General features: G+C 53.6%; 7 protein-coding genes across 7 annotated transcripts; 4 read left to right on the plus strand and 3 right to left on the minus strand.

Moving 5' to 3' along the window:
- Window positions 1-3158: 3158 nt before the first annotated feature.
- BDP55DRAFT_548925 (uncharacterized protein) lies at window positions 3159-4404 on the plus strand (the record flags this gene model as incomplete). Its single annotated transcript, XM_060568881.1, has 2 exons — window positions 3159-3197; window positions 3271-4404. The coding sequence occupies 2 exons, from the start codon at window positions 3159-3161 to the stop codon at window positions 4402-4404; spliced, it is 1173 nt and encodes a 390-aa protein (XP_060431309.1).
- Window positions 4405-5307: 903 nt separating this feature from the next.
- On the minus strand, window positions 5308-6459 carry BDP55DRAFT_511065 (Pex12 amino terminal region-domain-containing protein; the record flags this gene model as incomplete). The annotated part of the gene is made up of 2 exons (XM_060567713.1): window positions 5308-5503; window positions 5717-6459. Coding segments are annotated over 2 exons (939 nt in total), but the record flags the coding sequence as incomplete, so codon positions are not given.
- Window positions 6460-7168: 709 nt separating this feature from the next.
- Window positions 7169-11035, plus strand: BDP55DRAFT_658931 (carbon-nitrogen hydrolase). The gene is made up of 12 exons (XM_060574512.1): window positions 7169-7530; window positions 7618-7695; window positions 7780-8172; window positions 8247-8756; window positions 8817-8889; window positions 8952-9427; window positions 9491-9513; window positions 9567-9580; window positions 9828-9955; window positions 10093-10336; window positions 10401-10448; window positions 10523-11035. The coding sequence occupies exons 1-12, from the start codon at window positions 7477-7479 to the stop codon at window positions 10648-10650; spliced, it is 2169 nt and encodes a 722-aa protein (XP_060431311.1). The 5' UTR covers window positions 7169-7476; the 3' UTR covers window positions 10651-11035.
- Window positions 11036-12041: 1006 nt separating this feature from the next.
- On the plus strand, window positions 12042-13284 carry BDP55DRAFT_548968 (Intradiol ring-cleavage dioxygenase; the record flags this gene model as incomplete). Its single annotated transcript, XM_060568888.1, has 2 exons — window positions 12042-12719; window positions 12811-13284. The coding sequence occupies 2 exons, from the start codon at window positions 12042-12044 to the stop codon at window positions 13282-13284; spliced, it is 1152 nt and encodes a 383-aa protein (XP_060431312.1).
- Window positions 13285-17495: 4211 nt separating this feature from the next.
- On the minus strand, window positions 17496-19127 carry BDP55DRAFT_82263 (uncharacterized protein). Its single transcript, XM_060581240.1, has 2 exons — window positions 18475-19127; window positions 17496-18333 (listed from the first exon to the last, which is right to left on the minus strand). Exons 1-2 carry the CDS (start codon window positions 18724-18726, stop codon window positions 17716-17718), a joined length of 870 nt encoding a protein of 289 aa, XP_060431313.1. The 5' UTR covers window positions 18727-19127; the 3' UTR covers window positions 17496-17715.
- Window positions 19128-21469: 2342 nt separating this feature from the next.
- On the plus strand, window positions 21470-25894 carry BDP55DRAFT_82317 (uncharacterized protein). The gene is made up of 4 exons (XM_060581241.1): window positions 21470-21957; window positions 22017-22328; window positions 22387-22523; window positions 22581-25894. The coding sequence occupies exons 1-4, from the start codon at window positions 21818-21820 to the stop codon at window positions 25559-25561; spliced, it is 3570 nt and encodes a 1189-aa protein (XP_060431314.1). The 5' UTR covers window positions 21470-21817; the 3' UTR covers window positions 25562-25894.
- BDP55DRAFT_658944 (uncharacterized protein) lies at window positions 25741-26919 on the minus strand. Its single transcript, XM_060574513.1, has one exon. The coding sequence runs from the start codon at window positions 26638-26640 to the stop codon at window positions 26227-26229; it is 414 nt and encodes a 137-aa protein (XP_060431315.1). The 5' UTR covers window positions 26641-26919; the 3' UTR covers window positions 25741-26226.
- Window positions 26920-26924: the final 5 nt, after the last annotated feature.

The following is a 26924-nucleotide window of genomic DNA, read 5'->3' on the forward strand; positions in this document are numbered from 1 at the left end:
GATGCAGGAAGCTCTTCTCTCTACGGAGGTGCCCAGAATAGAAGCAGAAGCACCACCCGTTTTCTTCGACTTCTTCTCGGCCCCTGAGTCGTCTTCTGCTAAGCAAGGGTTTCTCGTCACCTCCCGTGAAACCGCGGCAGGCCAGTTCTGGCGACCGAGACTACGCTACCGCCCGAGATCAACAGCCCCGCCGGGTCGGTCCCATGTTCCCTTACTGGCGATGCCTTTACTCCGTACTTCGTACCCATGCGAAGCCGCGCACTTCCTAGTTCACGATATAAGGCCGAACGGCGATGCATTGCGTACTACGTGTCACTGTGAGGTGAGGGAGTTAGTGTAGGTGCCTGCGTCGGTTCAGGGCAGAAGCACACATCTACAACCGAATCAGCTAGAGTCCCGTCATTAGCAGATATGCGGCGTTACGGTGAACCCACAAGTTTAGTACCTAGGACATTAGCTTTGCATACCCACGTTCCTCTATTTCCACCTGGTCTCGCCTTATGAAGAAATGGGGGGCGGTCTACAGCTGCAGAATCAGAAGGGACTTTTCCAGCGACATCGCAGCATTGAGAAGGGACTCTACGTACACTGGAGACCATTCAACCATCAGGTAAGGGACTGCATTTGCAGTGAACATCTCCAGATTCGCCCAGCGTCCTTGTTCCCGCAAGAGACTGGAGTGAGGCGGACGGATGTAACCACCCCCACCGTCCCGTACTCAGTGATGATGATTGGATCGCTGCAGACGATCTGCTATCAGCAGACAAGCCAATGATAGAGGCGCATCAGCTGAGTATGGGATCCAATGGGCCACTCGAGACCATTGAAAGTTGCTGAATGACCTTGTTCCCCTGGGATACCGCCTGTCAACGGTGGAGGGGGTGGGCGTGGGTCTAGAAACAACATGTCAAGCTGCCCAACCTGACAGTCACTCCGAAAGATGCACTCCAGTCTCCAGTCCCCAAGTCCCCACGCGCAAAGAATCTGAGGAGGGGCCCAAATCCGAAAGGGACGAAAGGGCAGGGTGGTGGGAGAAGGAAGAAGAAAAAAAAAAAGTAAAGAAAAAATCGCTGCGAAAAGTTTCGGCCGATTCCACTTTGTTTGCGTAGAATTTGCAGTGCAGCCAGCTCTCAACCACACTCATCTCTACCTTACTTGATAATTTTTTTCTCTCCCAACTTCATCCGTGGACTAGAGATCCAACTGTTCGGCACGCGCAAAGCTTCATTCGGTTCGGACGAGAGGCCAAAGTAATCTCAGCATTAATCCAATAATTCACAGCACGGCCGCCATCTGCCATTTGGGTAACTTTAGGACCAAAGTCTCTGCGCCATTGCCCCTCGATTCGGCGCGCCACCATCAGCTCTCTCCCATCCATCCTCTCTACCCGCCCAGAAAAAAAAAAAAAAAAACCATAACCACAACACTTCACTCCCGCGCAACCAACTCTGGCCCCCAGCTCAGCTCAAACTTTCTCAGGTTGAACTCATTCAGTAGAGGTTCAGGAATTTGCAGTCACTAGTCGCTTGCTTGCGCTCTTGCCGCTCCATTGCTACGGACCGTTTCTGAATCAGTTGCTTCCTTCTGTGGAACAGACAAGATTGTGTTGCGTTCCTGCTGCCCGTTCCTCATCACACTTTTCCCCGTGTCGCTTTCTCTCTGTCACTTTGAGTCTGCCATCGGTCTCTCTTTACTACTTTTCCAACACAAAACCTGAAGCGCGAAACACCACACTTCACCCCTCCATTCCCCCTGCCACCCCTGCCGACCAAACGCCCCCTTGGACCCCTCCAAATAAGGGATTCCAACATTGGAGATCGACGGCACAGCTGCGTATTTGAGACGCGAAACCAACACGGAGAGGAGCCCCTGATATCTCAAGCTGAACTCTGAAGTTTGAACCTTTCTGGTCTCCTCCTCAGTGCTCACTCCATTTTCCCCCGACCAAGCCGAGAAACTGAGAGAGAGCCCATCATCTCGCCATCTCATTATCTCTTCTCATTCCCTAACAATACTCCAGCTCACTCCACAACACACACGAACGGCGGCGCTTCCACCAAGCACCTCATCAACTCATCTCACTCTCACTCTCACTCTAACTCACACACACACACACACCTCTCGGGCTGTGTCTATCAAACCCGCTAGTTCCTCGCACAGCCGCGACGGACTGCCAACGTCTCACCACTCCGCTTTTCAAAGCTCCCAGACTCTTGGACTCTTCCCCAAATCCTCCAAAAAGAGAGTCCCGTCTTGGTCTCGTTCTGCCCTGTCCCCTCTCTCCTGGTTACAAGGCACGTCCCGGCTTGCATTACAGTCCACTTCTCGACGATCCCCCGAGCCCATCAGTCCCGGCCAGTAAGGCGACGTCGTGCTTCTGCATTCTGCAAATCCACAAACCGACATACACCACCATCCACCGTCCACAACCGCCCAACCAAAAGACACTGAAGCTCGCACTCGTCGCCTCCCATATCGACCCTCCCCATTCACCTCCGTCAAAAAACGCTATCCAGTCAGAACCCTTTTCTGCCCAACCCTCGCGCCCAATAGAGACTCCCATCGCAAGGCCAACGCATCATCATACAGCGTCGCTCCCTTCACCATGGTGTCCTTTTCGTGTGAGGTAAGCCGTCGCCGCCCTCTTTCTCTCGTTCCGTATCTCTCTCTTCCTTCCATTTCCCTTCCCCATGATCCCGTCTTCCAGGGTCCCCCTTTACTACCTACCTCTCCGTACCTCCCCCCGTCGGTATCCCCCCCCCGAAGATCCCCATGTCGTCTTATTATAAACTCGGGGGCCTGACATCACATCCTCACACCACACCTACCACACCTCCCACACATGGCAAGACATCGCCAGACACACACCCCTCCAACAACAGAAGCAAACCCCCCTCCACTTCCCCTTTGGATGCCGTCTTTAATAGCCAGTGTCTCGTCCCGTCCCTCCCTCGCCTCCCAGACCATAGCCATACAATACCATACACCCCTCTCCAAACACAACAGAATCCAATAACCTCTCGAATACTTCCTGCGCAACATAACTGACCTGTCTTCTTCTTCCTCCACCACAGAACTGTGGTGATGTTATGACCAAGAAGAAGCTCGATCCCCACAGAAACCGTTGTCGAGGCGCCACTTACACCTGCATCGATTGCATGGTCTACTTCCCTGGAACTGAATATCGCAGCCACACGGTAAGTAGCATCAGCTCCCACTGGCTATTGTAGTCACTTCTATGAATTATGACACTGACTCGACGGCGAAAAGAGTTGTATGAGCGAGGCCCAGAAATACCAAGGCGCTCTCTACAAGGAAAAGAACAACAATAAGAAGAGCAAAACGAACAACAACCAGGCGTTCGCCCCCCAGCACGACATGGCTCAACACGCGTACGTCGAGGACGTCCCCGATGCCGAGTTCGAATCTTTCCCCTACGAGGCTAGCGATAATGGCAACTCCCCCGCCGACCTTCTCCCCGAAGCACCAACACCTCCCTCAGCTGCCGAGGGTCACGTCAACGTCTTTGACTTTCTCGACCCATCCGCGACGCCGAATGCGTCTGCCCTGGGTGCCAAGGAGCCGAACGAGGAGACACAGCTGGTGCGCTACGAGTACGAGGCCGAGGCCTATCTGGACGATGAAGGAGCAATGGTTGATGAGGATCCGGGCGCCCTCGTACAGTACGGCACTGGGGCCATTCCCCAGGGCTTTGAGACTCCAGCTCCGAAGCACGAGCGAAGAAAGAAGGACGGCAGCGAGAAGAAGGATAAGAAGCGCAAGCGTCTCCATGTCGACACTGACCAAATGATGGTCGACGCACCTCCTACAACCTTGGCTCACTCCGGCCTGACGGGCGGTCTGAACCGCATGATGTCGCGACCTGTTTTTCCCCCTTCGCCAGAATTCTCCGGAGGCGACGTCGCCGCACCAGCTAGCCCGCTGAAGAAGACCAAGTCTTCCAAGCACAAGAAGGAGGGCGGTATCGGCAGCAACCTCATGGGTTTGTTGAACATGAACGGCACCAAGACCAAGACCAAGAAGCGCAAGGTCTCCTCATCCGTCAAGAAGCACTCCTCCAGCCGTCACCGATCAGACGGCGAGAAGGCTCCCAAGTTGATCGAGTATCGACCCGGTTCCCGCGACAGCAAGAAGGGAGAGGATGGTGACGACGAGGGCCAGATGGTTGTCTACCGCCCGCGCGCCGACCTGTTCCTGTCCTTTATCAACAAGGGCCCCGAGAGTGAGCGCGGTTGCAGCATGAACAAGGCCCTCAAGCGCTTCCACCGCGAGCGCAGTTCCTCCGGAGACGGCCTCGGCAAGCTTTCAGAAGAGAAGGAGCTCTGGCGCTCGCTGCGGATGAGGCGTAACGACCGCGGCGAGATTGTACTTTTTCAGGCCTGAGACTGCTGGTCGATGTGTACACAATGATGCTGTTCTTCTCGAGGGATTGGCCGCTCTACGGCTCGGACGGGATATCCAAGGGTAAACTCATAAAGGACAACGGAGTTATCGAGCGTCATTTTGTTTGCTTTTTTTGTTTTCATCTGCTTCTTGTTTCATATTCCCATGCTAGGCACTCTGGCACATGATACCTACAAGATGGACGGAAACCATCAATGGCCCGGAAGGGAAACGGACCAAGGGAGATAGGCAAGGGGGAGGGGGCTTGGCCGTGAAATATCGGATATTACTCTTTTCTTTGGTCGACGCTTCGGTCTCCTTATCTTATTCCCATTTGCTCCGGATAACCATGTCGTTGCCCCTTCGTCCAAACCCACGTCCACGTGTTCTTGGATGGTCTTCGAGCCTATTCATCGAGCCATTTGGGCGTGTTTGGTACGTACGAGGTTTCGACTAGGCGAATTCAGAATTACCTTTTTTTTCCGTCTTTTTCCTCTTTACCTGTGTTCAAGGAGGAACTGCTGGTCGGGGTTGAAGGAGAGTTAATGATGATGGGGGAAAGAAGAGAAAGGAGGGTTGAAGTTGTGTGGCCTCAGTTCTATGGTATATATATATATCTTGTTCATCTTCTTGCCTTCGTACAAAATCTGGTAACGCAGAACGCTTCCCGCCATTTGGGTCGTTCATCAGAGGTTCCCCGTCCCGAGCCTGTGTGTCCATTATCAATAGGATTCCCATAGGTGTACAAATGCCACAAACCCCCACTCTCAATAACTGTAAATGCGCTAGTAGTTGAAACGATAGGCCAGGTCGTATACATGGTCAGTGTTTTCAACGTAACTATCATATTTGCAAAGTGACCCTTGACGCTTCGTCACATTACTCTTGAAATCAAGCAATCCGCAAGGGTAGTATATGCTGCACCATAGCCTCCCGTCTACACAGCGGACACTCGGGCTTCTCGCGCACCCAGTCCCCGATACACGTCCAGCAAAACACATGACCGCACTGCGTCGCGGACGGGTCCTTGAGTTCTTCCAGGCAGAGTGTACATTTCCTCTGCGCGGCGCCCGAGATGTACGCCATTGTCTTTTCGTCGCTCAGGTCGAAGCGCGCGCCGGGCTCGCCTGCTCCTCCTCCGCTGAAAGAGGCAGCATCTGCGGGAACGACGGGCGTGTGCGTGACGGCGGCGATGTCGACTTTGCTTGTGCTGCCGTTGCCGCCTGGCGTTCCTGTCTCGGTGAGGAGGAGGCCCGTGTTGGCTGCGTAGGCGTTTGCGTCGAGGGAGACGTCTAGCAGGGAGCTGTTGGACCGCGTGCGTGCCGCTGCTGCTTGGGAGGAAAGATCGGAGATTGTGGAGCGGATGTGCAGGTAAGATTGCACGGCGAGCTGGGCGACGAGGAGGACGCCTAGGACTTCGTAGCCTGCGCGGTCGGGGGAGTCGGGGACGCGGCGGGTGAAGACGTAGCGGAGGCCGAGGACGCGTTTGGCGAGCTCGTAGTAGGTTCCTGTGAAGTAGAAGATTGCGAGGGTTGCGGCGTGGAGGGGCGCCGCGGAGGTTAGGGAGGGGAGGTTTGTGGAGAGGTAGGCTTTTATCGCTTCTTTTGTGGATGCTGGTTTTGAGGAGGATTTCGAAGAGGAGGACGGTTCGAGAAGAGTTCGGAGGCGGGCGCGGAGGGCGGGGAGGGCGCGGCCTGCGATGTAGGGGAGGAGGACGGATGTCGCGATGTAGGATGCGCGACGGGCTAGGGTCGGGAGGGCGCCCGAGGGGTCGTCGTCGGTGCCGACGTGGAGTTGGACGAGGTCGCAGTATTCCTCGCCGAGGGTGCGGTTCCCGGGGAGGGTGGTGAGGCCGAGGTATAAGGTGTCTGCGAAGAGCCTGTGGAGGGCGGTGGCCGAGTGTGCGGAGCGGGCGCCGAGGAGGAGGCGGTGGAGGGAGGTGAGGGTGTTTGAGAGGTGGCCTTTGTAGTAGGCGTCTTTTTGGTGGGCGCGGATGATGTCTGGGGCGGAGGCGTAGGGGTAGGGCGAGGAGGGGAGGGTTGATGGCGAGGAGGAGGAGGATTGTGATGGTGATGGAGAGGTCATTTTGGAGAGGTGTTATGCATTTGCGCTGCGGCGTGCGCGCGGTTGGGGAGGTGATGATTCAATCGATGGGTCGTGTGGGAGAGAATGGCGGCTTTTGCGAGTGGTATCGTGCGGTGAGGTTCGTCTGTCGTTTGCTTTTTTGAGGGTATCGTCGGATTGGTAAGGCTGTAGGTTACGAGACTTGGAGTCGGGCCCGTGGTTGGGATGTTTTTTGAGCCGAGGCGATTTAGGCGGCATGCCGGGGCAGGTTTGGAGAGGAGAGCTCGGCCGGCCGATTGTCAGCGACATCTGTCACTGGTCAGCATGTGTGGCAGCCAGTGCAGCGGCGCCGGAGTGTCAGTGCTGGGGTTCCATAGCGGGGGGGTTCGACAGGGATGTAGATACCCTGCCTATCTCTCATTGTCTTTCATATGAGATGTAACTGCAGATAACTGTAATGGTCATTTGTGATTCTTGAGCAAGTCGATCAACTATTTGCCATCGGCTTGGGTTTGTAATTCCAACGTTACACAAGACACGAGATTGTAGCTATTGTGTTAGTGACAAAGTCTGGGGAAAGGTAGATAACCGGCGTTAGGGCGGCCGGGCTCCCGGTGCTGTGTCGCTAACATCCGATAGCGCACGAGGGGTTCAACGCTTCCCGCCCGTTCAAAGCTCTTGTTCGTCTCAAGTCAAGCTTCCACCTATCCGAGACTTCTCCGAGTAAGTCGACACGAAAAGATTTCAAGGTCTTTTCAACGTCTTGGAGACAAGACTCTGAGCATCGGGATAATCTCATGACAGTTTTTCCCCGCAGGAGAGAAGATTTAGGAACTCATCCGACCTTTGGATGACTCATCTCATACCCCGCGGTGATTTCCTCTTATACTAACTCCCGCCAAGTTTGTACCTATACATCTGGAGGTGAGATGCTATGCGTCGCAAATCTGCTCATCAACATCAACTGACTAACGCAAATTCGGGGTCAAATAAGTCAGGCTGGCCAACATGGGGCACCTCATCACTGTCGCGACTTGTTCGCTGAACCAGTGGGCATTGGACGTAAGATTTGCGCAACTTACATAGTTGGCATAAAAATAACCCCTCAGCTATTCGTAAGAGGCAGACGCTGACAAGGATCACGTACAGTGGGAAGGAAATGCTGCTCGTATTGTTGAGAGCATTCAAAAGGCAAAGGAAGCTGGAGCTCGCCTACGTGTCGGTCCCGTAAGTATTTTGAGTTGTGAAATGCGACGCAGCACAAGCAACAACTTGGTCGCAAGTCCTCGCTAGAGTCTAACACCACCACAGGAACTAGAGATATGTGGCTACGGATGTCTTGACCACCTTCTCGAGCAGGATCTCTACTTGCACTGCTTCGAGATGCTCCGCCGTATCCTGCTCGACGAGACCTGTCACGGCATTCTCCTCGACATCGGCATGCCCGTGCAGCACCGCAACCAGCGCTTCAACTGCCGAGTCCTCTGCCTCGACGGCAAGATCCTGATGATTAGGCCCAAGATGTGGCTCGCTAATGATGGTAACTACCGTGAGATGCGCCACTTCACGCCCTGGATGCATCCCAGACAGACGGAGGAGTACCATCTGCCCCGGATCCTGCAGGATATTCAGGGGTCTACCCACGTTATCTTTGGTGACGCTGTGGTTTCGACTCCCGATACGTGCTTTGGCGCGGAGACCTGTGTGAGTTTATTGGAGACCACGTTGGCTAGATGCTTCGATGGCCCTGAAAGATGAGCTGACACGCTCGTCCACAGGAAGAGCTCTTCACGCCCAACGCTCCGCACATTGCAATGAGCCTCGACGGCGTGGAGATCATCACCAACTCCAGCGGTTCGCACTTTACCCTGCAGAAGCTCGACACCCGTCTCCAGCTCATCATGGAAGCCACGCGCAAGTGCGGCGGCATCTACCTCTACGCCAATCAGCAAGGTTGCGACGGCGACAGGCTGTACTACGACGGCTCCGCCATGATCTTGGTCAATGGAGACGTCGTGGCCCAGGGATCGCAGTTCAGCTTGAACGATGTCGAGGTCATTACGGCTACTGTCGACCTTGAGGAAGTTCGCGCATACCGCTCCGCCATCTCTCGCGGTTTCCAGGCTGCGCGGTCTGATGCCAAGTATCAACGAATCCAGACTGCTTTCGAGCTCAGCTCCGAGGACGAAGACGCGGATATCATGACCACCCCTTCGCCCCCTATCAAGCCCAAGTTCTACTCGGTCGAAGAGGAGATTGCTCTGTGTGCTGGCTGCTACCTCTGGGATGTGAGATGGACCAAGTACCCCTTTTCTACATGCCCGGCTAACCCAATTCCCCCCGATTAGTATCTCCGCAGGTCTGGTACTGCAGGCTACTTGGTACCCCTTAGTGGAGGGATCGACTCTTGCGCCACAGCGAGTACGTCTCTCTCCTTTCTTCAGTTACCCCTGAAAACAGTTGCCACTAACACCCCTTCCCAGCAATCGTCTTTTCCATGTGTCGCATCGTAATGAAGGCCGTCGAAGAAGGCAACGCCCAGGTAATCGAGGACGTCAAGCGTCTCGCAAAGTACGACGGCGAAGGCGTACTCCCCAAGACGCCCCAGGCCCTCTGCAACCAAATCTTCTCAACCATCTACATGGGCATGAAGACGCAGAGCTCCGTCGAGACGCGTCAGCGCGCCAAGGACCTCGCCGAGGCCATTGGTAGCTACCACATAAACCTCGACATTGACGACGTCTACAACGCCCAGAAGAGCCTCGCTGTCACAGCACTCAACTTTGAGCCGAGGTTCAAGGTCGAGGGCGGGACGAACCAGGAGAACCTGACGCTGCAGTGTATCCAAGCGAGGGTCCGCATGGTGACCGCGTACGAGTTTGGACAGCTTCTTCCCACAGCCCGTGGACGACCAGGCGGTGGCGGTCTGCTTGTTTTGGGCAGTGCAAATGTTGGAGAGGTGCGTTTGCTTTCTGATACCCACGTTTATCCGCTTTTAAATGTCAACTAACAACCGCTGCAGTCTCTCAGAGGCTACTTCACCAAGTCAGTGATCCAAATATGAAGAAGTGAAATGACTCATACTGACCAGTTTTTAGATATGATTGTTCCAGTAAGCTTTCATCCCGATACGTTCTATCCACGGGAACTAGTACCCCACATCACTTTAAGAGGAGTCTGGACTAGGTTGTCTACATGTCTCGGAGACCCCATTTGCAATTGTTTTGGTATCCCACAGCCTGCCCACTCCCTGGTATCATTGCCAGTGCGAGCAGGGGAGAAAAGACTGCATGACGACTCTATACCAACGGAGGAAGTCTACCTTAACTCCATGCTTGACTGACACTTATTACGACCAGGCGCGGATATCAACCCGATTGGCTCCATCGACAAGGCCGACCTCAAACGCTTCATCGCGTGGGCCGAAAAGGACTTCAACATCCCATGTCTCCACGACTTCCTAACGGCGGTCCCGACCGCAGAGCTTGTATGTGATAACCCGCTAGCCCCTCAAGCCCCGCTGAACGCGCAAGAGCTGCGGCTCAACTCATGCACCAATCCTCCCTTGTCTTGGAAAACACTTTGCGGGGACAACAGCCAACTTACGTGATCACAACGCATTAGGAACCCATCTCAGAGACCTATGTACAGAGCGACGAGGTGGACATGGGTATGACCTACCAGGAGCTGACCATTATGGGCCGCCTCCGCAAGGTGAACAAGCTTGGGCCGTATGGCATGTTCCAACGTCTCGTCCACGACTGGAGCGTAGACCGCAAGCGCGGGCCCGATGATGATGCTCCTGCGTACGAGCCTAGTCAGACAGCCGATAAGGTCAAGAAGTTTTTCCACTTTTATGCCATCAACAGTGAGTCCTGCTTGGAAAACCGAGATGGATGACTGCCGTTTGGTGGTTCTAACTGGGTGAACAGGACACAAGATGACGACGCTTACACCGGCTCTTCACTGCAATGACTACTGTATGGCAGCACCCGCATCCGCTTTGCTCTCTGTTCCACCCCATTTAGCAAGTCACTGACTGGTCCATGAATAGCGCCCGACGACAATAGATTCGACCTCCGCCCCTTCTTGTATCCTCCCTTCTGGAAGAGCTGGAGTTTCAAGAAGATTGATGCGGAGCTTGCAAAGATTGAGAAGCGGAGGGAAAAGACAAAGGCATAAGTGTACTCGTAGTCCGTATCCCTACCTACTTAGAAGTCGCTTGGTATCCGTTTCCTCGTAGATGATTGGGGCATGTTCCGCCGTGGAGACGGGGGACCCTGTATTTACCCTTGTCACTCGCACTCGACCCACAGCGTAGGGCTAGCGTTCCGGTGATCGGGTGGAAACATATTCCTAAAGAGAAAGAAGAATTGCGCTAGAAACAAGATGCTGGGTCTCCATGGGTCCAACCGTCCGTGGAATCCAGGGTTTCCGCGGTATCGTCGGACCCCGAATCTACAAAAATCCCCGAAGACCATCCGTACTGTACAGAAGTGTTGTATAGTCACTAGAAAGACGCGTGTAATGAGGCTCCCTATTCGTTGTTGGGCCATGTACCTCTGTAGAGCTTGTCGTAACGGGCCACGGCTCCCACATGCCGGCCGCTGCCCCCTTCCCGCCCCTCCACAATTTACCCCACATTTCCCGACTTCGAGCCTCCGGCAGAGCGCCGGCTGTCCAGCCGACTATTACCTCACTCGGATCCGAAAGTTCATCACTGCCCAGGCCTGCCGTGCGGATGGCCAATCGGCATTTCCGCGATGGCAATTCGTAATTCTCTCCAGGTGGGGGTGGTCCCGGGAAGGGACACCCATGTCAACATTCAAGGTATACTTGGACGGTGGGATCGAATAGTATGCTCTAATACGCGGCAACGCTCTCGCGATGCGAGATTCCTTGCGAAATCCAGCCCTCCTGCCAAGACGCCAGGGGGGCAGGGTGACGTTTGCTCCCGTCCCCGTCCCCCCGCCAAAAGCTTGGTTGTCGTAGGTAAGCATGAGAGCTTATTGGCTTGCATGGCCGTGGCTCGTCTGAACGTCTCCGCGGTGTGTAGGTTAAGGTAGGCAGTGAGATCCAGTAAGGATGTGGATCAGGCATTACTATGTGCGTACGTATTTCTCTGTGAAGGGGGTAAACAATGGAGATCTGCAAACGTCAGGAAAGGGCAGTGTTTTTTTGCTTCCTATGCGGCGGGAGTTCATCCGGAACCATGACAAGGTTCCAAAGTCCACTTTGGAAGAAGTGGACGAACATTTATCGATGGAGAGCGGAAATGTAGTGACGACGACGGGTGACGAGTTGGCAAACAACGCAGAGGCGAGCATCGCCAAAGTGGGAGGTAACGGGATAGGAGAGAGGTCTCTTGAACGAGATGGAAACATATAAGGAACGTCGAATCGCCCTCGACGAGAGAAGAAATATAGAACATCACCAACCAAGGCATTGGGAAGCATCAGACAGAACAATCTCCCAAACTTAGACTCTCTTTCACAGTTCTCACGACTCTCACTCACTCACTTACACAACAAAACCATCACTCTTTTCTCAGAGACAACAACAACAAGCTAACAATGCATTCCTCCGTCCTCCTCGTCCTCACCTCCGCTCTCCTCGGCACCGCCCACCCAGGCCACCACGAAGAAGACCACCCATCCCTCCTCGCCTCCCGCCACGCCCACCACGGCCTCGCCCGCCGCGGCCTCGAAGCCTGCTCCTCCTCCAAAGTCTACCGCGACCTCCAAGCCCGCGCCCTCGTCCGCCGCGCGGACGCAATCGCTTACCACCGCGCCATCCGCAAGCGCGCCACCGACAGCGCGGGCGTAGGTCACAACCTCACCTCCTCCCACGTCGGCATCGACACCTCGTCCCCCTCGGCGGACCTCTTTGGCTCCAACCACACCTGCATCCTCGACCCGGAGGGCGAGATCGGGCCCTTCTGGGTCAAGGGCGAGCATCTTCGCGCTGACCTGCGCGACGACCAGGAGGGCGTTGATATCGTTCTCGATGGGCAATTTATCGATGTCGAGACGTGCGAGCCTATTACGGACTTGTACTGGGACCTGTGGAACTGCAATGCTACGGGTGTCTACTCTGGCGTGCAGAGTTCCATGAACGGGGACGTCAATGACGCCAGCAACTTGGACAAGGCATTCCTCCGCGGCATCCAGAAGACGGACGCCGATGGTGTGGTGCAGTTTACGACCAAGTTCCCTGGTCACTATGACGGTCGCGCCACCCATCACCACATGGTAAGTCTTCTCTCCTTCCAGAACCCTCACAGCCCCCATTCCATGACCATTCCCATACCAGAAAGACTCCTGACTAACACCACCAACACAGGTCGCCTTCCTCGACGCAACAGTCCTCCCAAACAACACCCTCTCCTCCTCCCACGCAGCCCACATCGGCCAACTCTTCTGGGACCAAGATCTCATCACCGAAGTCGAGTCCCTCTACCCCTACACCCTCAATACCGTCGACGTGACCCTCAACGCAGACGACCACGTCGTCACGAGCCAGCTGGGCTCCAACGCCGACTCGGACCCCTTCTTCGACTACGCCTACCTGGGCGACGACGTCGCCGAGGGATTGTTCGGCTGGATCACCATTGGGGTCAACCGCTCCGCGTCCTACGAGACCAGCTACGACTTTGCGCTTACGGAGGCTGGCGGTGTTGCTGTCGAGGGAGAGTCTGAGGATGGTGGGCTCAGCGGCGGTATGCCCAGTGGTTCTGGCGGAATGCCCAGCGGTACTGGTATGTTCAGCGGGAGCGCGCCTGTTGCTACTGCTGATGCCACTGCTGCCTGTGCATAAGTTGGTCGTTGGAATTCTGGAAAGGGGGATAGAGGTGGCATATCTCCCTTTGGGAGGGGACATTCTTCCCTGCTGGGTCGATATCACATCATTCTTTTGACTTTTACAAGTTGTATTGTTTCTCTTATCCGAGGTTGGGTCTCTTCAAGTTGTTAAATAAGCTTCCTTGGTGTCTTGGGCCTACGATATCTATGTTAGAAAAGTGTATACTCTGAATTTCGACTACTAGTCCACTCGATTTCTGACCCCGTAAAAGAAATCTACCCTGAATATTCGTACTCCCTTCGGCTACTACTAGTAATGCTGTTAGGAAGACCCAGTTCGTTCCCTCCGTGAACTAATAATCAGATATCGCGAGACTCGTCCATTTCAATGTGACTTGCAAATGTTCTCGCAATCGTAGAGTTAAAAGAACTCTTTCTACTGACATCTATCGACCAGAAATACAAATAGCAACGGGTACATAGGTGCTGAGGTGTTTACTTGTTGATACAAAGTCTTAACCCATACGTACCGGATAGAAGTCATCAAGATGGCGAGGCCGCGCGAGTGAGCTCTAGGTAAGTACATTAGAAACTTGAACACCCGTTTAGATGTGTTACCCAGAGACTTCATTCGTAGGCAATTTAAATCCCAAACTCGACAACTGAATCCCAAACTCCAGGCAGCCGTAAATACGACCACTTCTCACGAATACCATTGAGAGGAAGAAGAAGGAGAGTGGTTTTGATGCAATCAGATTACCGTCCCGAGCAGCGGCACCGTATCACGTTGAGATATGAATTCTGTCCCTTTCCCCCCCGACAACCCAAAGCATCGCAGTACTGTAGTTGGAAAAGGTCACAAGACGTCGAAAGAGAATTTCAGGTGTCAGTCGTTCCACTCGTTCCACAAACCTACCGAGCAAAGTCAGCGGCGACGCAAGACATCGTTGCGCTGACGATTGTCTCTGCAGTCGATTCACACCGGGACTTTCTTTTCTTGCTTCTGGAATTATACAGTGAAGAAATATTTTGATTCACTTTTTAACCAGTTTTGTCTAAATACCAAGGCAAGGGAGAAGTTAGCCTCGGGGCGCTCGGGACGAGCTCCCAGTCCCGCACTGAGAGGAAGGGAGGAAGCATCTGAGTGTAGTGAGACAAGGAAGGCATCTGATGTTCTATAAGAGACCTCACATTGGCTTTTGCCAGTCTCGAGGTTTATGTTGACTTCTTGTGCCTCGAGACAGAGATCCCGCGGTAAGCCTGGCAGATTAGCATTGAAGTAGTCGCGATAGTGCGATGTCACCCATTGTGATGCTCGTATGGCAACAGGAACTCTGCCAGAGCGCTGAATTGCCCATGTGCATGCGCATGAGTTCCCTGCCAAGCACACATGTCTCAGAAAAACAAGCAAAGATGTCGGCGAATGAGCGGACGATCAATCGAAGTCCTCTCTCCACGAAATCGGCACTAAGAGAACCTTGATCATCATCGATTGGCTCTTGTGTCAGAAACTACAAGAACGTCGAGATCGGCAAGGGACCATCCTCGAATTGGGTCCGAGAGATCCTCTAAACAGAAATGTCTCACAACATTCCCGAGAAAGAAGCCCTGCCAACGAGATAACCTTTTCCCCAAGCGTGAGCCCTTGCATGATTCCCAAAGGCAAGGGGACTCCGCGTTTCCACTTTGAAGACGACGTTGATCTATCAGTAAAAAAAAAAAAAAAAAAAAAAACACTGGCCTTTTTCCCTTTACTTTTTCTGTTCGCGTCGTTTTTAGTAGAGCTAGTAGGCTTGCCTGAGATCGAGACCGCCGCTGGGGCCTTTTGCCTTCCTTTTCTTACGTTGGCAGATCTACAACGGCTGCGGGTGAAAAAAAAAAAAAAGGATTTGATCGCGGAGACCTGAAATGGGCCCGCCAACGTCAAAGCCCGCCGCCTACTGCACGTAACGTAGCTCCGAGCAGCTGCTTTGCCTCAAGCTCGAGGTATTACAAAGTTCTCGAAGCCCTACTCGCCGCATTCCTTTGACATAACCGAATTAATTGATGGTCCCCGCCCGCCAGCAGAATTGGCGCAGATAGCTCCCGGTTCCTTTCTTGTCGGTATCGAAGTAGGCCACCGCACCTGCGTTACTCGGCCGTGGTCATCGGGACCGTTTCTTCTCCCCGGATGTGACTGCGCCCAGACTGGTGACATCGGTAGGGCTGCGGGTCGTCCAACGGTGTGTTAGGGTGTCTTGTTTGTTTAAAGGTGTAATGGTCTGTAGACTTGGCTGTCGGGGATCGCGTTCTGGTCTTTCGTAGCCGTCACAGCCGGCAAGACATTGGGACTCGAAAAGATGGCTGGTCTATATTGCCCGGCTGAGCTTCCCGCGACATCATCCGTTTCTGTCTCAGGATGGCGCCTCGGACTCGTTTTGTGTTGTCGAAGAAGGCTATTTTAAAGTCGCGGTCAAGCACTTTGTACGCTGGTGACACTCGGAAACCTGTTCGTTGGACAAGGCGGTCGGAGTCGGTCAACTAATGATATCCCTCTGTTGTCGCACACGTACAATTTGCTCGATCGACGGGGACATCATGCGCTCTTTAAGTTCGATAAATTCGTGCCAAACAGCGAATACATTTATTATCGTGGCGTACACCAATGGCCGCTCCCAAGCACTTTCGCAATCGACTCGAAGCTTCCCCCGCACCTGAAGCCAGCACAGGGCTCCCAGTCTGATGCCACAAAGCTTGGTATCACCACGAGATCTCATGCCGAGAGAAATGGCTTCTACTTTTGCTGCTTGGCAAATATGCCAACGCAGTGCGGATGCAGGAAGAGCAGGCTGTCGGAGCCCATGGAGTTCTGCTGCGTAGAAGGTCCGATAGCAGTCCATCAAGGGTTTATCGAGGATGTGCAATTGATTGGCAATGTGGAAATGAGGATCCATTAGAAAGCCAGTGCAGGTCCGTGATCAAATCATCCCTCGAGGCTCAATCAAGTAGGTAAGGGACCGTGGGCGAGATCTAAGCTTCAGGAGCGCTCGGGTGGCGATGGTGGCACTTGGCAAGTGGACCAGTCTTCGGACGAACCCTTCAACTCGCAAGAAGATGGATTACAAGTAGAGCTGCCTGTGTTTAACTCCGCAGTCTGTGCGAGAGCTCGAGTTCGGATGGGCCAAAAGCCGACTGTTGCCAAGAGGCCTGCACATCTGTCAGAGTGAGTGATCCACACTGCAGACTTCATCGCTGTTGTCAATCACGAATCTGATATTTCACCAGTGGCGAGAATTTTCCATTTGGTAGCGTTTGGCGGAAATCAAACAGCGTTTGGAGGCTGAAGATGTGAGTGATTAGTGTGGAGAGCTGAGAGGAGGAAACAGACTATTGTTTGGGCTAGCGATGCCAACAATTCTAGAGCACAGCTTTGCGGACAGAGCCACTAGTCAGGGGTCGAACCGTCGAAGGGAGGAGCTGATAGATCCCGTTTCCAAAATCCGCGACTCTGGATTAGACTCTTGGGAGCTTCCGGCCGACTCAGTCCAAAGATAAGGCATCGGCGTACGGAGTAGTAGGGCGGGGTTCCGCGTAGGCCTAATGTTAAAATGTCGGGGGACGTCGGCCATGGCCGTCTCATATCCCAGCGCTAGATGCATTGTGGAAGCAAAAGCTGAGCCAAGAGGGCTTTTCTCTCTGGGTCCTCAATATTTGGCGGTAACCGCTAGGAAGCAGCACGTCAGCATCGGCAAACATTGCTTCCCGAAATGGAAGTCATGGCCGTTGACCGGCAGGCAAAGAAAGGCAATGCTGGCCCAGAACATGAGAGCAAAGAACGCAACTTGTCGTCCCGATGTCTTGGGCTACGGCACCTCAAGCCCTCGCTGTGAACCAGCAAGGGTGGCGCTGGCCACCTTCGACGCCGCCGAGTGCTTTCCCAAACCACTGGGACTCGGCTGTTGGTCAAGTTGCTCTGCAGGCAATTACCACATAGTGTCCGTAACTTTGACTGGTTCAAGTCGGCAGTGAGAAAACTTTAGTAGGTATTGGCGGCAATTGATGTAAGGCTAGACAAGCTCAGAGACATTGATGAGTGGCGGAGACGGAAAGTCAAGAGTACGCCCAGGTTCGTTTGGACAAATCTCTCCGAGCCATGTCAACAGCGTCAAAGATGACAGTATGGGTATGAAGAACGCACGGATTGTCTTACTTGTCTCAGTCGTCGACACTGGACTTTTTGGATCTTGGTTGCAAATTTTCTTGGCCAGCTTTATGCAATTCGGCCAATGCTACCACCTGTATCGTGACGGAGAGGCCATCCAAGACCCCGCGAGCTATGAGAATGGGTTTTGGATACGAGGTTCCTAAGTAACATCGTCATGCATTGTATGCATACGTGCCGTTACGATGGCTGTCAGCTCCTGCACATCTGACAGAAAGACCAGCTTGGCATTGGTTGGCTTGGCCACTATACCAGATTGCAACCCCAAGAACAGGTCCAAGCATACACTGCAGTCATGGTCGAGAGAAGCGTCCCATACCATGTAGAGAGGCAGGAGGCGTTGGTATTATCGACGCAAGAGGAAGAGGTAAGGCGACACAGGAAGTGGCTTGCGGCTTGTCGGGGCTGTCGAGGCTGGCCGTGGCCTCGCCCAACGCTGCTGGTTTTGGCTGGCGCTATTGAACCGGGCCAAGTATCTAGTCGACTCAAATAGAGTTGATCAGCGTTTGGGACAGTTCCCGGCAACTGAGTCGTTGGACTCATTTGAGGGTGGTGAACGAGTAACCGTGGGGGCGGTTCAGTCGAGATTTTTGTCGCTCTAGTTATTTGTGGCTTCATCGCGGTCGACCGGCTGTTTTGTAGCCCGTTGCAAGTATATACGTCCCAATAAAAATACTCATTTGGTGGTATCATCACAAAGAAAGCCGACCAGTGCGTCCAGACATTCGATTTTTGACTGCTTCCAAGTACGTTGAGGCCATGATCACCCGCATTCTTCTGCCGAGGATGAGAACCGCATCGATCAAGTGCCAAGTTTCCGGCCGATAAGGTTGTCTCGGCGAGCACCATGCTAATGCAGACTTCCTAGGTGGTGGTCAGCATTTGCCAATAATGACACCTGCATGGCCTCAGCTATCCCGAAGTGTAGGCGGCTCGACGACAGCAGATGATGGCGGAGATGATACGGATAGCAAAGCTCCGACCGAGTGCGAGCTGGTCAGATACCTCATATGAACCGGGCAATCTGCGCCTGCAGCGCCAAAGTGGAGAAAGTTTTGAGAGAGTTGGCCAGGTCGAAACAAGAACTGCACCCCCAGCCGTAGCTGAGAGCAGGGAGTTGTGTCTAGAGCGGGGGAATGTGACCTCCAGGTGTTCGTCAGAAGCCTGGGGAGCGCCTTGCCGTATGCTGGATCGAAAAGTGAAAAGAAACTTGCTGCGATGTGTTCCACGAACTGCAGGTCGGTACACAGTTCCCATGCCGGTTTCCAAGGCTGAACTGGATAGTGTGATGCGATACCGAAGCAGCTGGATATCTTCAAAGATTTAGGTTTAGTCGCCCCCAACCGACCGCATCTTTACGTCTGTTGGCGACGGGCGAGGCTCGTTACCGTGTCGTTGGTAGCGTGGTTCAGTTCGAGTTTATTCTTGTATTTGTGGACGGTGTGGCCGCCGGGGGATTCGGAGAATGGGACGGATACACACTAGACGTTCCTGTGTTAGGCCTCGGGATGTACCTTACTCCCACTGGATTCCGCTGACGGAAGGAAGGGGAGGAAGCCCGCCTATTCGTAGGTAGCTTGGTACCTTGTTGATTAGGTAGATAGGCGGCGGCAGTCTCTTTTTTGGGCAATGAGACAGTTGCCAGTGTCAGATGAACGTGGGCGGGAAACATCGAATGTTGAACAGCAGGAAGGTGGCACAGGATTACGGCCTCTGAACTGGAAGTAGCGACTCAATCTCACACCTTCTTTCATCCACCCCCTTTTCCTTCCCATCCAGGGGCGCATTCGATCCCACGTTACCCACTTAACCTAATCTGGATCAAGGTAGCCAGGATGTCAGGGTGCCAGGGCACCGAAGATGCAGATACGTACCTTTTAAGAGTGGAGTCGCAGGGATCTCTCCTTCCGCGATTCCGCAACACGGGTCAGGGGACCTGGTTGCCGCCCGTCGGGATGCCAGTCGAAGAAACAGTCAAGTCATCCCGTCTTGACTCGTCCAATCTATAGCAAGTCAGCAACTACCTAACAGCTCGTATCGTCTGATGGCAGAAACCGACAAGAAGCACTGGCCATCGTCTAACTCGCATCGCAATGGCTTAACGGGTCTCGGTTATTGGACACATTCTAGGAGGGGGTTTTCCTCCTGTCAATCTCAAGCCAAGAAAGTGATTGCTAGGCTTCGGATGAGGACTACGACCAACTGACCGAATCAGTGGGAAAGCTGCGCTCTCTTCTTTGACACTTCTTGGCAGAAAACAAGTTCCCAAGCATCCGGTACCACAGCAGTAATTATTGCCTTTGTTCTTACAGCCCACAATGACATTGATGTCTGGTCAACCGTCACAGAGCTCCACTGACGCCAACCATGAACGCCTCGGGCCCCAAACGTAAATGGAAATTCTTAATTGTCGAAACGGATACGATCATGCTCCAAATTTGGATGCGGCTGGTGAATCACAACGTCGCGGACAAGTAGTTGAAGATCTAGATCGTCCATCTCTAGGATATCGACCACAGAAGAACCAGCAACTCCAAAGAGGCTGCATTTGTGCCGGCACTATATCTCAGCTCCATTATATCGGCTGAGCCCCAAAATCGGCTTGGGGCTCAGCCAAGATGGCTACTTATGGTGCTCTAGATAAAATGACTGAGCAGAGCAATAATGATTTTGGCGTTGGGGTTCAGATGCCTCACTGACAACTTCTACCTTACCTGGTGAGTCTGGAGTTTCACGACCGCATGTTTGACGCGTGACTATTGTCCTGTGATCCTGTATCGAGATCATGGACCGGCATGGTTTTGGGATGAAGATGATCTGCTCATGGGACCGCGGTGGATGTCGGAGTTTTCTTCACCGAGGATCCCGCCGCCATGAGGCAATGGATACAGCAAGCAAACAAACACCCTCCATCCTGGATGAGTAAGGATATCCTTCATTGGTGCCAACCAGGATCCGTAAACGCGAAGTCTCTTACTCGTATGGCAGCCACGAAAATTGTGCATGAAAGAACTCTGCATCTACAACGGTTACAGCTTCCTCGTATCTTACTCCCGTCGCTGCCTGGGTAAGGTACTCCGTGTGAATACACTGGCTAAGAATGACAATAAACAGCATCAGTTCCCTGCTAGGCACTTGCCCCTTGCCAGTAGGAACGCCTTGCCGAAAGGAGAGATGGCCAAGTGCTGACTAGGATGGCCCCTGCGTGACCAGACCCCACATCATCCCAAGGTACCCGGGGTACGAACCCCTCTGACGCTAGCCTGCTCGACGACCCTGATCCCAAAGCGCATCTTGGAGAAAACACAACACACAACTTCGCATCACTATTCAATCGAACGAATGGCATCAAAGTCAGCACATGCACCGTCCTGCCTGGTATTTTCTGCCCACCTCCCTGCGTCTGATGCTTAATCTCCACATAGTCAAGGTTGTCATTTGGGCCAAGAGCTGGTCGAGGAGCCCGGCGTTTTCTGCTTCTCGTCTGTCCATACAACCGTCTCTTAGTCCCAAGCCACGAAGCCTCCCACTTTGGGCTCTCGAACGCCCCTCTCCCATATTGCCCCTTCTTACGACCTCGCACACTCAAGGCGCTTCGCTCAAGTTGGGTGTGAAGGAGACGGACAATTTCATCTGCCACAGACACGGCCATGGGGATAACGAGAGCGGCACCACTAGAACGGTCCAGGGCGGCTAACGTTTCCTTACCAAGGCGTAATGAGTCCAGAGGTTATTCACGGCTAGCGCCTAAATCTTTTCATTGTTTCTCGCCTCGTGTGTATCGCCTTCAGCCCTCAAGCCCGGTTGACGACCTAACAATATCCCAATTCTCTCTTCCACCCCCTCCGAGTAGCCTCGGTCATCTCACTTCATCCCAGCATGGCAACAAGAAGTCAGCTCCCGGCCCACCACGTAGGCTAATCCCACACTTTATGCTGCAAGTGCACAGCTCACACCCATTTAGCTTACCCGGCTAGCCTTACTGATACTCTTTTGTGCTAGTCCTCCATGCGAGCATGGCAACCCCTAGTCCCCTTCTTGGATTTTGTTCCGTCGTGACCCTCCAGGCACCCCTGGCCCACGAGGAGGACATCGCCTCTCTCGAGGTGTGAGAAGTCGCCGGGAGCCTAGTCGGGTCTATCACGTACCCGTTCCCCTAGGGCTCCTTCGTCTTGGGCCGCTCGCTGCCACATGAGATTACCCATGCCGTGAATCGAAATTCATATATACCTTCATGATTCCCGGGCCCATTGTGCACCTGTTCTCTCTTCACCCTTCACCTCTTCTATACACTCCTTAGTATCACCATCTTGTGTTGGTTTCTGCCTCTTGGCACACACTTGTCACCATGAGGACCACACAGTTGTCTTTCGTTGTTCTTTCTGCTTCTTCTCTCACAAATGCTCTCGCTTATCCGCCTGGAATTTACAAACGCGCGGCGCCTCCCGCAACCCTTCCTCACGGCTACACCTATAAGGGCTGCTATGTGTATGATACCTAGTGGAAAAAAGATTCTGAGGAAGTGTCGAGTGCTGACCGGGGAATAGCGATGTTGGCCGAACAATCTCCGATGCCGGCACGGCGAACGGACAGATGAGCAACGATGCCTGCACAACGTACTGCTACAACAAGGGCTTTTCCTACGCTGGTACTGAGTACTACAACGAATGCTACTGCGGCAACGCCTTGGCCAAAGATGGCGTTCTTGCCAACGAGGCCGACTGTTCTACGCCATGCAGCGGAAACGCTACTCAGCCTTGTGGAGGCCCTAACCGACTGTCGTTATATCAAACATCCCTCATCATGGGCCCCTCTGTTAATCCTGGTGTTGGCGACTGGAGCAGCATTGGATGCTACTCGTGAGTTGCCTGTTGTTTCGTCAAAACTTGAGAACTTGACAGCTGACAAGATTAATAGAGAGGGAACTACCGGCCGTTCTCTCACTTACGGAATCGGAAGCATCCCTGGTGGCGAGATGACCGTTGCAAAGTGCACTGCTGCTTGCGCCAATGCTAACTTCATCCTTGCTGGTGTCGAATACTCTGGCGAATGCTGTAAGTCGTCATCGTGCTGGTGATTCTCATGGCAAACTCATAACATTTCTTCACCAGACTGTGGCAGCACCATCTCCAACGGCGGCGCCCCTGCCGTCGATGGCTGCAACATGCTTTGCAACGGCAACTCCTCTGAGTATTGTGGTGGCCCCAACCGATTGAACGTCTACGACTTCCAGCACCAGTATAAGCCTCTTCCCACCTCAACATCAACCCCTGCGCCAACTGCTAGTTCAACTTCCAGCTCAAGCACCCGCATTTCCTCGAGCACGGTTGTTTCCTCTTCCAGCAGCGTCATCTCTTCATCCAGTAGTATCGTCTCTTCCTCTAGCAGCGTGGTCTCATCCTCAAGCACTGTAGTCTCTTCCAGCTCCGCGACCCCCACCCCGACTGGCCCCAGTCAACCCGCAACGGTCGGCGTTTGGAAGTGGTATGGCTGCCAGACTGAAGCGACAAACGCTCGTGCTCTCAACGCGAAGACAACCGCTTCCGACGACATGACTTTGGAGAAGTGCGCCGCTTTCTGCGTCGGAAACACCTTCTTTGGTGTTGAATACTCTCGCGAGTGCTGGTGTGGTAACTCCTTTGCCACCGGCTCCATCGCTGCCCCGTCCAGCCAGTGCTCTATGAAGTGCATGGGCAACCAGTTCCAGTACTGCGGAGAGGGCAACCGCCTTTCTGTCTACACCATTGGAAGCGCAACCCAGTCTTCGTCCTCTTCCTCATCCTCGTCAGCTTCATCGTCATCTGTTAGTGGCTCAGTGACTGGTGCCGCTTCATCTACCACCTCCACTGCAGCTCCCTCTGGCACTGGATACCCTACTGGCTGGACTAATCAGGGCTGCTGGGTGGACAACCTGAACGGCCGCATTCTGCCTAACCAGCTTCAAGACGACCCCGCCATGACACTCGCTTCTTGCGCCAAGGCCTGCTCCGATGCCGGTTACACGGTCGCCGGTGCCGAGTACCACACTCAGTGCTTCTGCGGTAACGCCATCTACGGCGGCGGTGCTCTCGCATCTGACCCGACAACCTGCAACACTGCTTGTGGTGGTAAGGCTTCTGAGATGTGTGGTGGCGGCAACCGCATGACAATCATCTCCAAGGGCACTCCCCAGACGTACGCTCCTCCCGTTCCGCAGCGAAGTGGCTTCAATGGAAGCTGGACCTACCAGGGCTGTGTACAGGATAATGTCGGTGCTCAACCCAACCCGCGCACTTTCTACTGGCAAAACTTCTTCCCTGGCACCATGACTCCCGGTATGTGCTTGGACAGGTGCGCCCAGTATGGCTACATGGCAGCCGGACTTGAGTACGGTGAAGAGTGCTACTGTGGCGACCCCGCCAATATTGTCACCCAGAAGGCCCTCTTTGTTGCCGAATCCGAGTGCAACATTGTTTGCCCTGGAAACCGTAGCTCCATCTGCGGTGGTGGCGCTCGCCTCTCGACATACTTCTGGACTGGCACCACGCCCCTCTACTCATGGAACTTCGGTACAGATGCCGCCACTGCTGGTGTCTACGAAAACCTCATTGGCGGTGTGACCATCCCCCTGATGACGATGGAGACCGTCACTGGTAAGGTTTCCTTCCTCGAGAAGTTCGGCACTGGCCCGCCTAACTCCACTGGCGCTTACGAGCTCGACCTTTCCCTTGTCTCGGATTTCAGCAAGGCTTGGAGAGAGATGCACGTCAAGACAGACATCTTCTGCTCTGCCGGTATCACCCTTCCCGACAAGGCCGGTCGCCAGCTCAACATTGGTGGATGGTCTGGTGATTCCACCTACGGCGTCCGTCTCTACTGGCCCGATGGCAAGCCTGGAACCCCTGGCACCAACGACTGGCAGGAGGACGTCACCAACCTGCGCCTTCAGGATGGCCGCTGGTATCCCTCTGCCATGATTATGGCCAACGGCTCCATCATGGTTATCGGCGGTGAGGAGGGATCCAACGGCCGTGCTGTGCCTACCCTCGAGATTCTGCCCCCCACTGGTACCAAGCCTTTGTACATGGACTGGCTTGCGCGAACCGATCCCAACAATCTGTATCCCTTCGTTGCTGTTCTCCCCAGTCAGGACATCTTCGTTGCGTACTGGAACGAGGCTAGAATCCTTGATCACGTCACCTTCAACACCAAGACGGTTCTCCCCAACATCCCCGGTGCTGTCAACAACCCCTTGGGTGGCCGCACCTATCCTCTTGAGGGAACTGGCGTTCTTCTTCCTCAGCACGCTCCCTACAGCGATCCGCTTGGCGTCCTCATCTGCGGTGGTTCTACCGACGGCCCTGCCACTGCCATGGACAACTGCGTTTCCATTGAGCCCGAAGGCACCAACCCGAAGTGGGTGATTGAGCGCATGCCTTCGCGTCGTGTCATGTCCTGCATTGCCCCCCTTCCTGATGGAACTTATCTCATCAACAACGGTGCTCAGCACGGTGTTGCCGGGTTCGGTCTCGCCAACGACCCCAACTACAATGCTCTTCTGTACGACCCCTCGAAGAAGATTGGCTCGCGTATCACAGTCATGGCCAACAGTACCGTTGCTCGTCTCTACCACTCAGAGTCCATCACTCTTCTCGACGGTCGCGTTCTTGTCAGTGGTTCTGACCCCGAAGACGGCGTCAACCCCCAGGAGTACCGTGTCGAGGTTTTCAAGCCTCCTTACCTCACCTCTGGCAAGACTCGCCCTACCTTCACCATTGCCAACACGGACTGGAGCTACGGCCAGCAAATCACTGTCAACCTCGGCCACGCACCCCTCAACGGCGACATCAAGGTTTCCATGCTCGGTGCCGTGGGATCGACGCATGGTAACTCAATGGGTGCTCGCACTCTCTTCCCCGCTGTCACCTGCGGGCCTACCACTTGCACCGTCACAGCGCCTCCCAACGCCGGTATCGCCCCTCCGGGTTGGTACCAGTTCTTCGTCCTCGACGGCGGCATTCCCGCTGTCGGTGTCTATGTCCGCATCGGTGGCGACCCCGCCGGTGTGGGCAAATGGCCACAAGTCAACGGCTTCAAGGTTCCTGGTGTCTAAAATTCCAAAACATTCAAAGCGTCATTTGTTTCCAAACAGACTTGAGCTTCGTGTCCCAGAAGCTCTTTTCATTTTACCAGACTTTTTTTTCACAAGCGATATCCCACACTTTCTCTTCTTCTCGGGCATCTTCTTTCTTTTAGACCTAGGGATGATAACACATGTCTATACAGGCATATACACAGTCACTATGGCGACAATATGATTTGGGAGTTTTATTTTCCGTTCTTCAAAGGGAATACAAATACTCATGATGATGTCCATCAAGGACTTGGGTAAATCTCCTACAACAACGAGGCCACACTTGGCATTTCTGCAGACTAGTTTTTAGTATATATTATAATCACTTAAAATTCAAAATTGTGTGGTGCCACTTGGAACGTGATGTGCTCTGGGGCCGCTCCATTGCATTGCCCAACTGCATCGAGTGTTAACCACAATCTCTTTGTAAATATGTCTCGAAGTAGCTGAGCATTGACTTGGGCGGAGTCTCCTACTGCCACTAGAAGCTTGCAGTAAACCGGTCCTCCCCATATCGACTTTACTAAAACCAGTAACATTGTCGTCGCAGCGCAACTGCCTAGTAGCCCCATTCTGGTGATACGAAGTGTTCTTCGGAAAATCACAGCCCTATAGACTGGGAAGATGGATCATCTCACCGCTACTCATCTCTTCAAGAAGAAACAAAAGAAACAGTGTAACCTCAGACCACGGTCCTTTCCGCATTCTGTAGTGCTGCTGGGGAAAAGGTTGCCACAACCGCTTTTCCATTTCAAAGCGGTTGGCTCTCTTTTCCCAATGCAAGCCCTCGGATCTGAACAAATGGTTTTCCATACAGGATTGTCGATGACTGTGGAACGGAGAACAGGGACCCCCTTTTCCCTTTCTCCACCAGACGCTCTTTCCCAGTTTTCCCTTCCTTGCTGTGCCCTGCATGCTGAGGTTACAGCGGTGAATGAAGAGGGAAACAATGATTCCAAAGATTTTTTTGAAGTACCTGAGGATCGACGTATTACATACATAGAGACATTCCTATAGCCAACCAGCCAACCTCTGTCGCCTACCGTGGTCCTCTGCATTCTGGCTCTCCGCCATTGTAAGACAAATGTGGAGTTTTAGTCTTTTTTTCTTTTTTCCCCCTTTTTTCCTTCAAAAGTACGGAGTACGTTTGGCTTATACTATTTGGCAAGATGGCAAGTCTGATTGGTGAGGTACGGTAGGTACGGTACGGATACTTGCGCAAGCTTACGGTATTTACCTACGTTTTCCATGTGGCGAAAAGAAGATTCCACATGCATTGCATATGTTTCTCCACCTTCTCACATGAGCAGCAGCAGGAGTCTGGCCGTCCAATCACGGAGGT

The sequence above is a fragment of the Colletotrichum godetiae genome, assembly GCF_030913485.1.
Source record: "Colletotrichum godetiae strain CBS 193.32 chromosome Unknown BDP55scaffold_14, whole genome shotgun sequence".
In the NCBI taxonomy this organism is placed as follows: domain Eukaryota; kingdom Fungi; phylum Ascomycota; class Sordariomycetes; order Glomerellales; family Glomerellaceae; genus Colletotrichum; species Colletotrichum godetiae.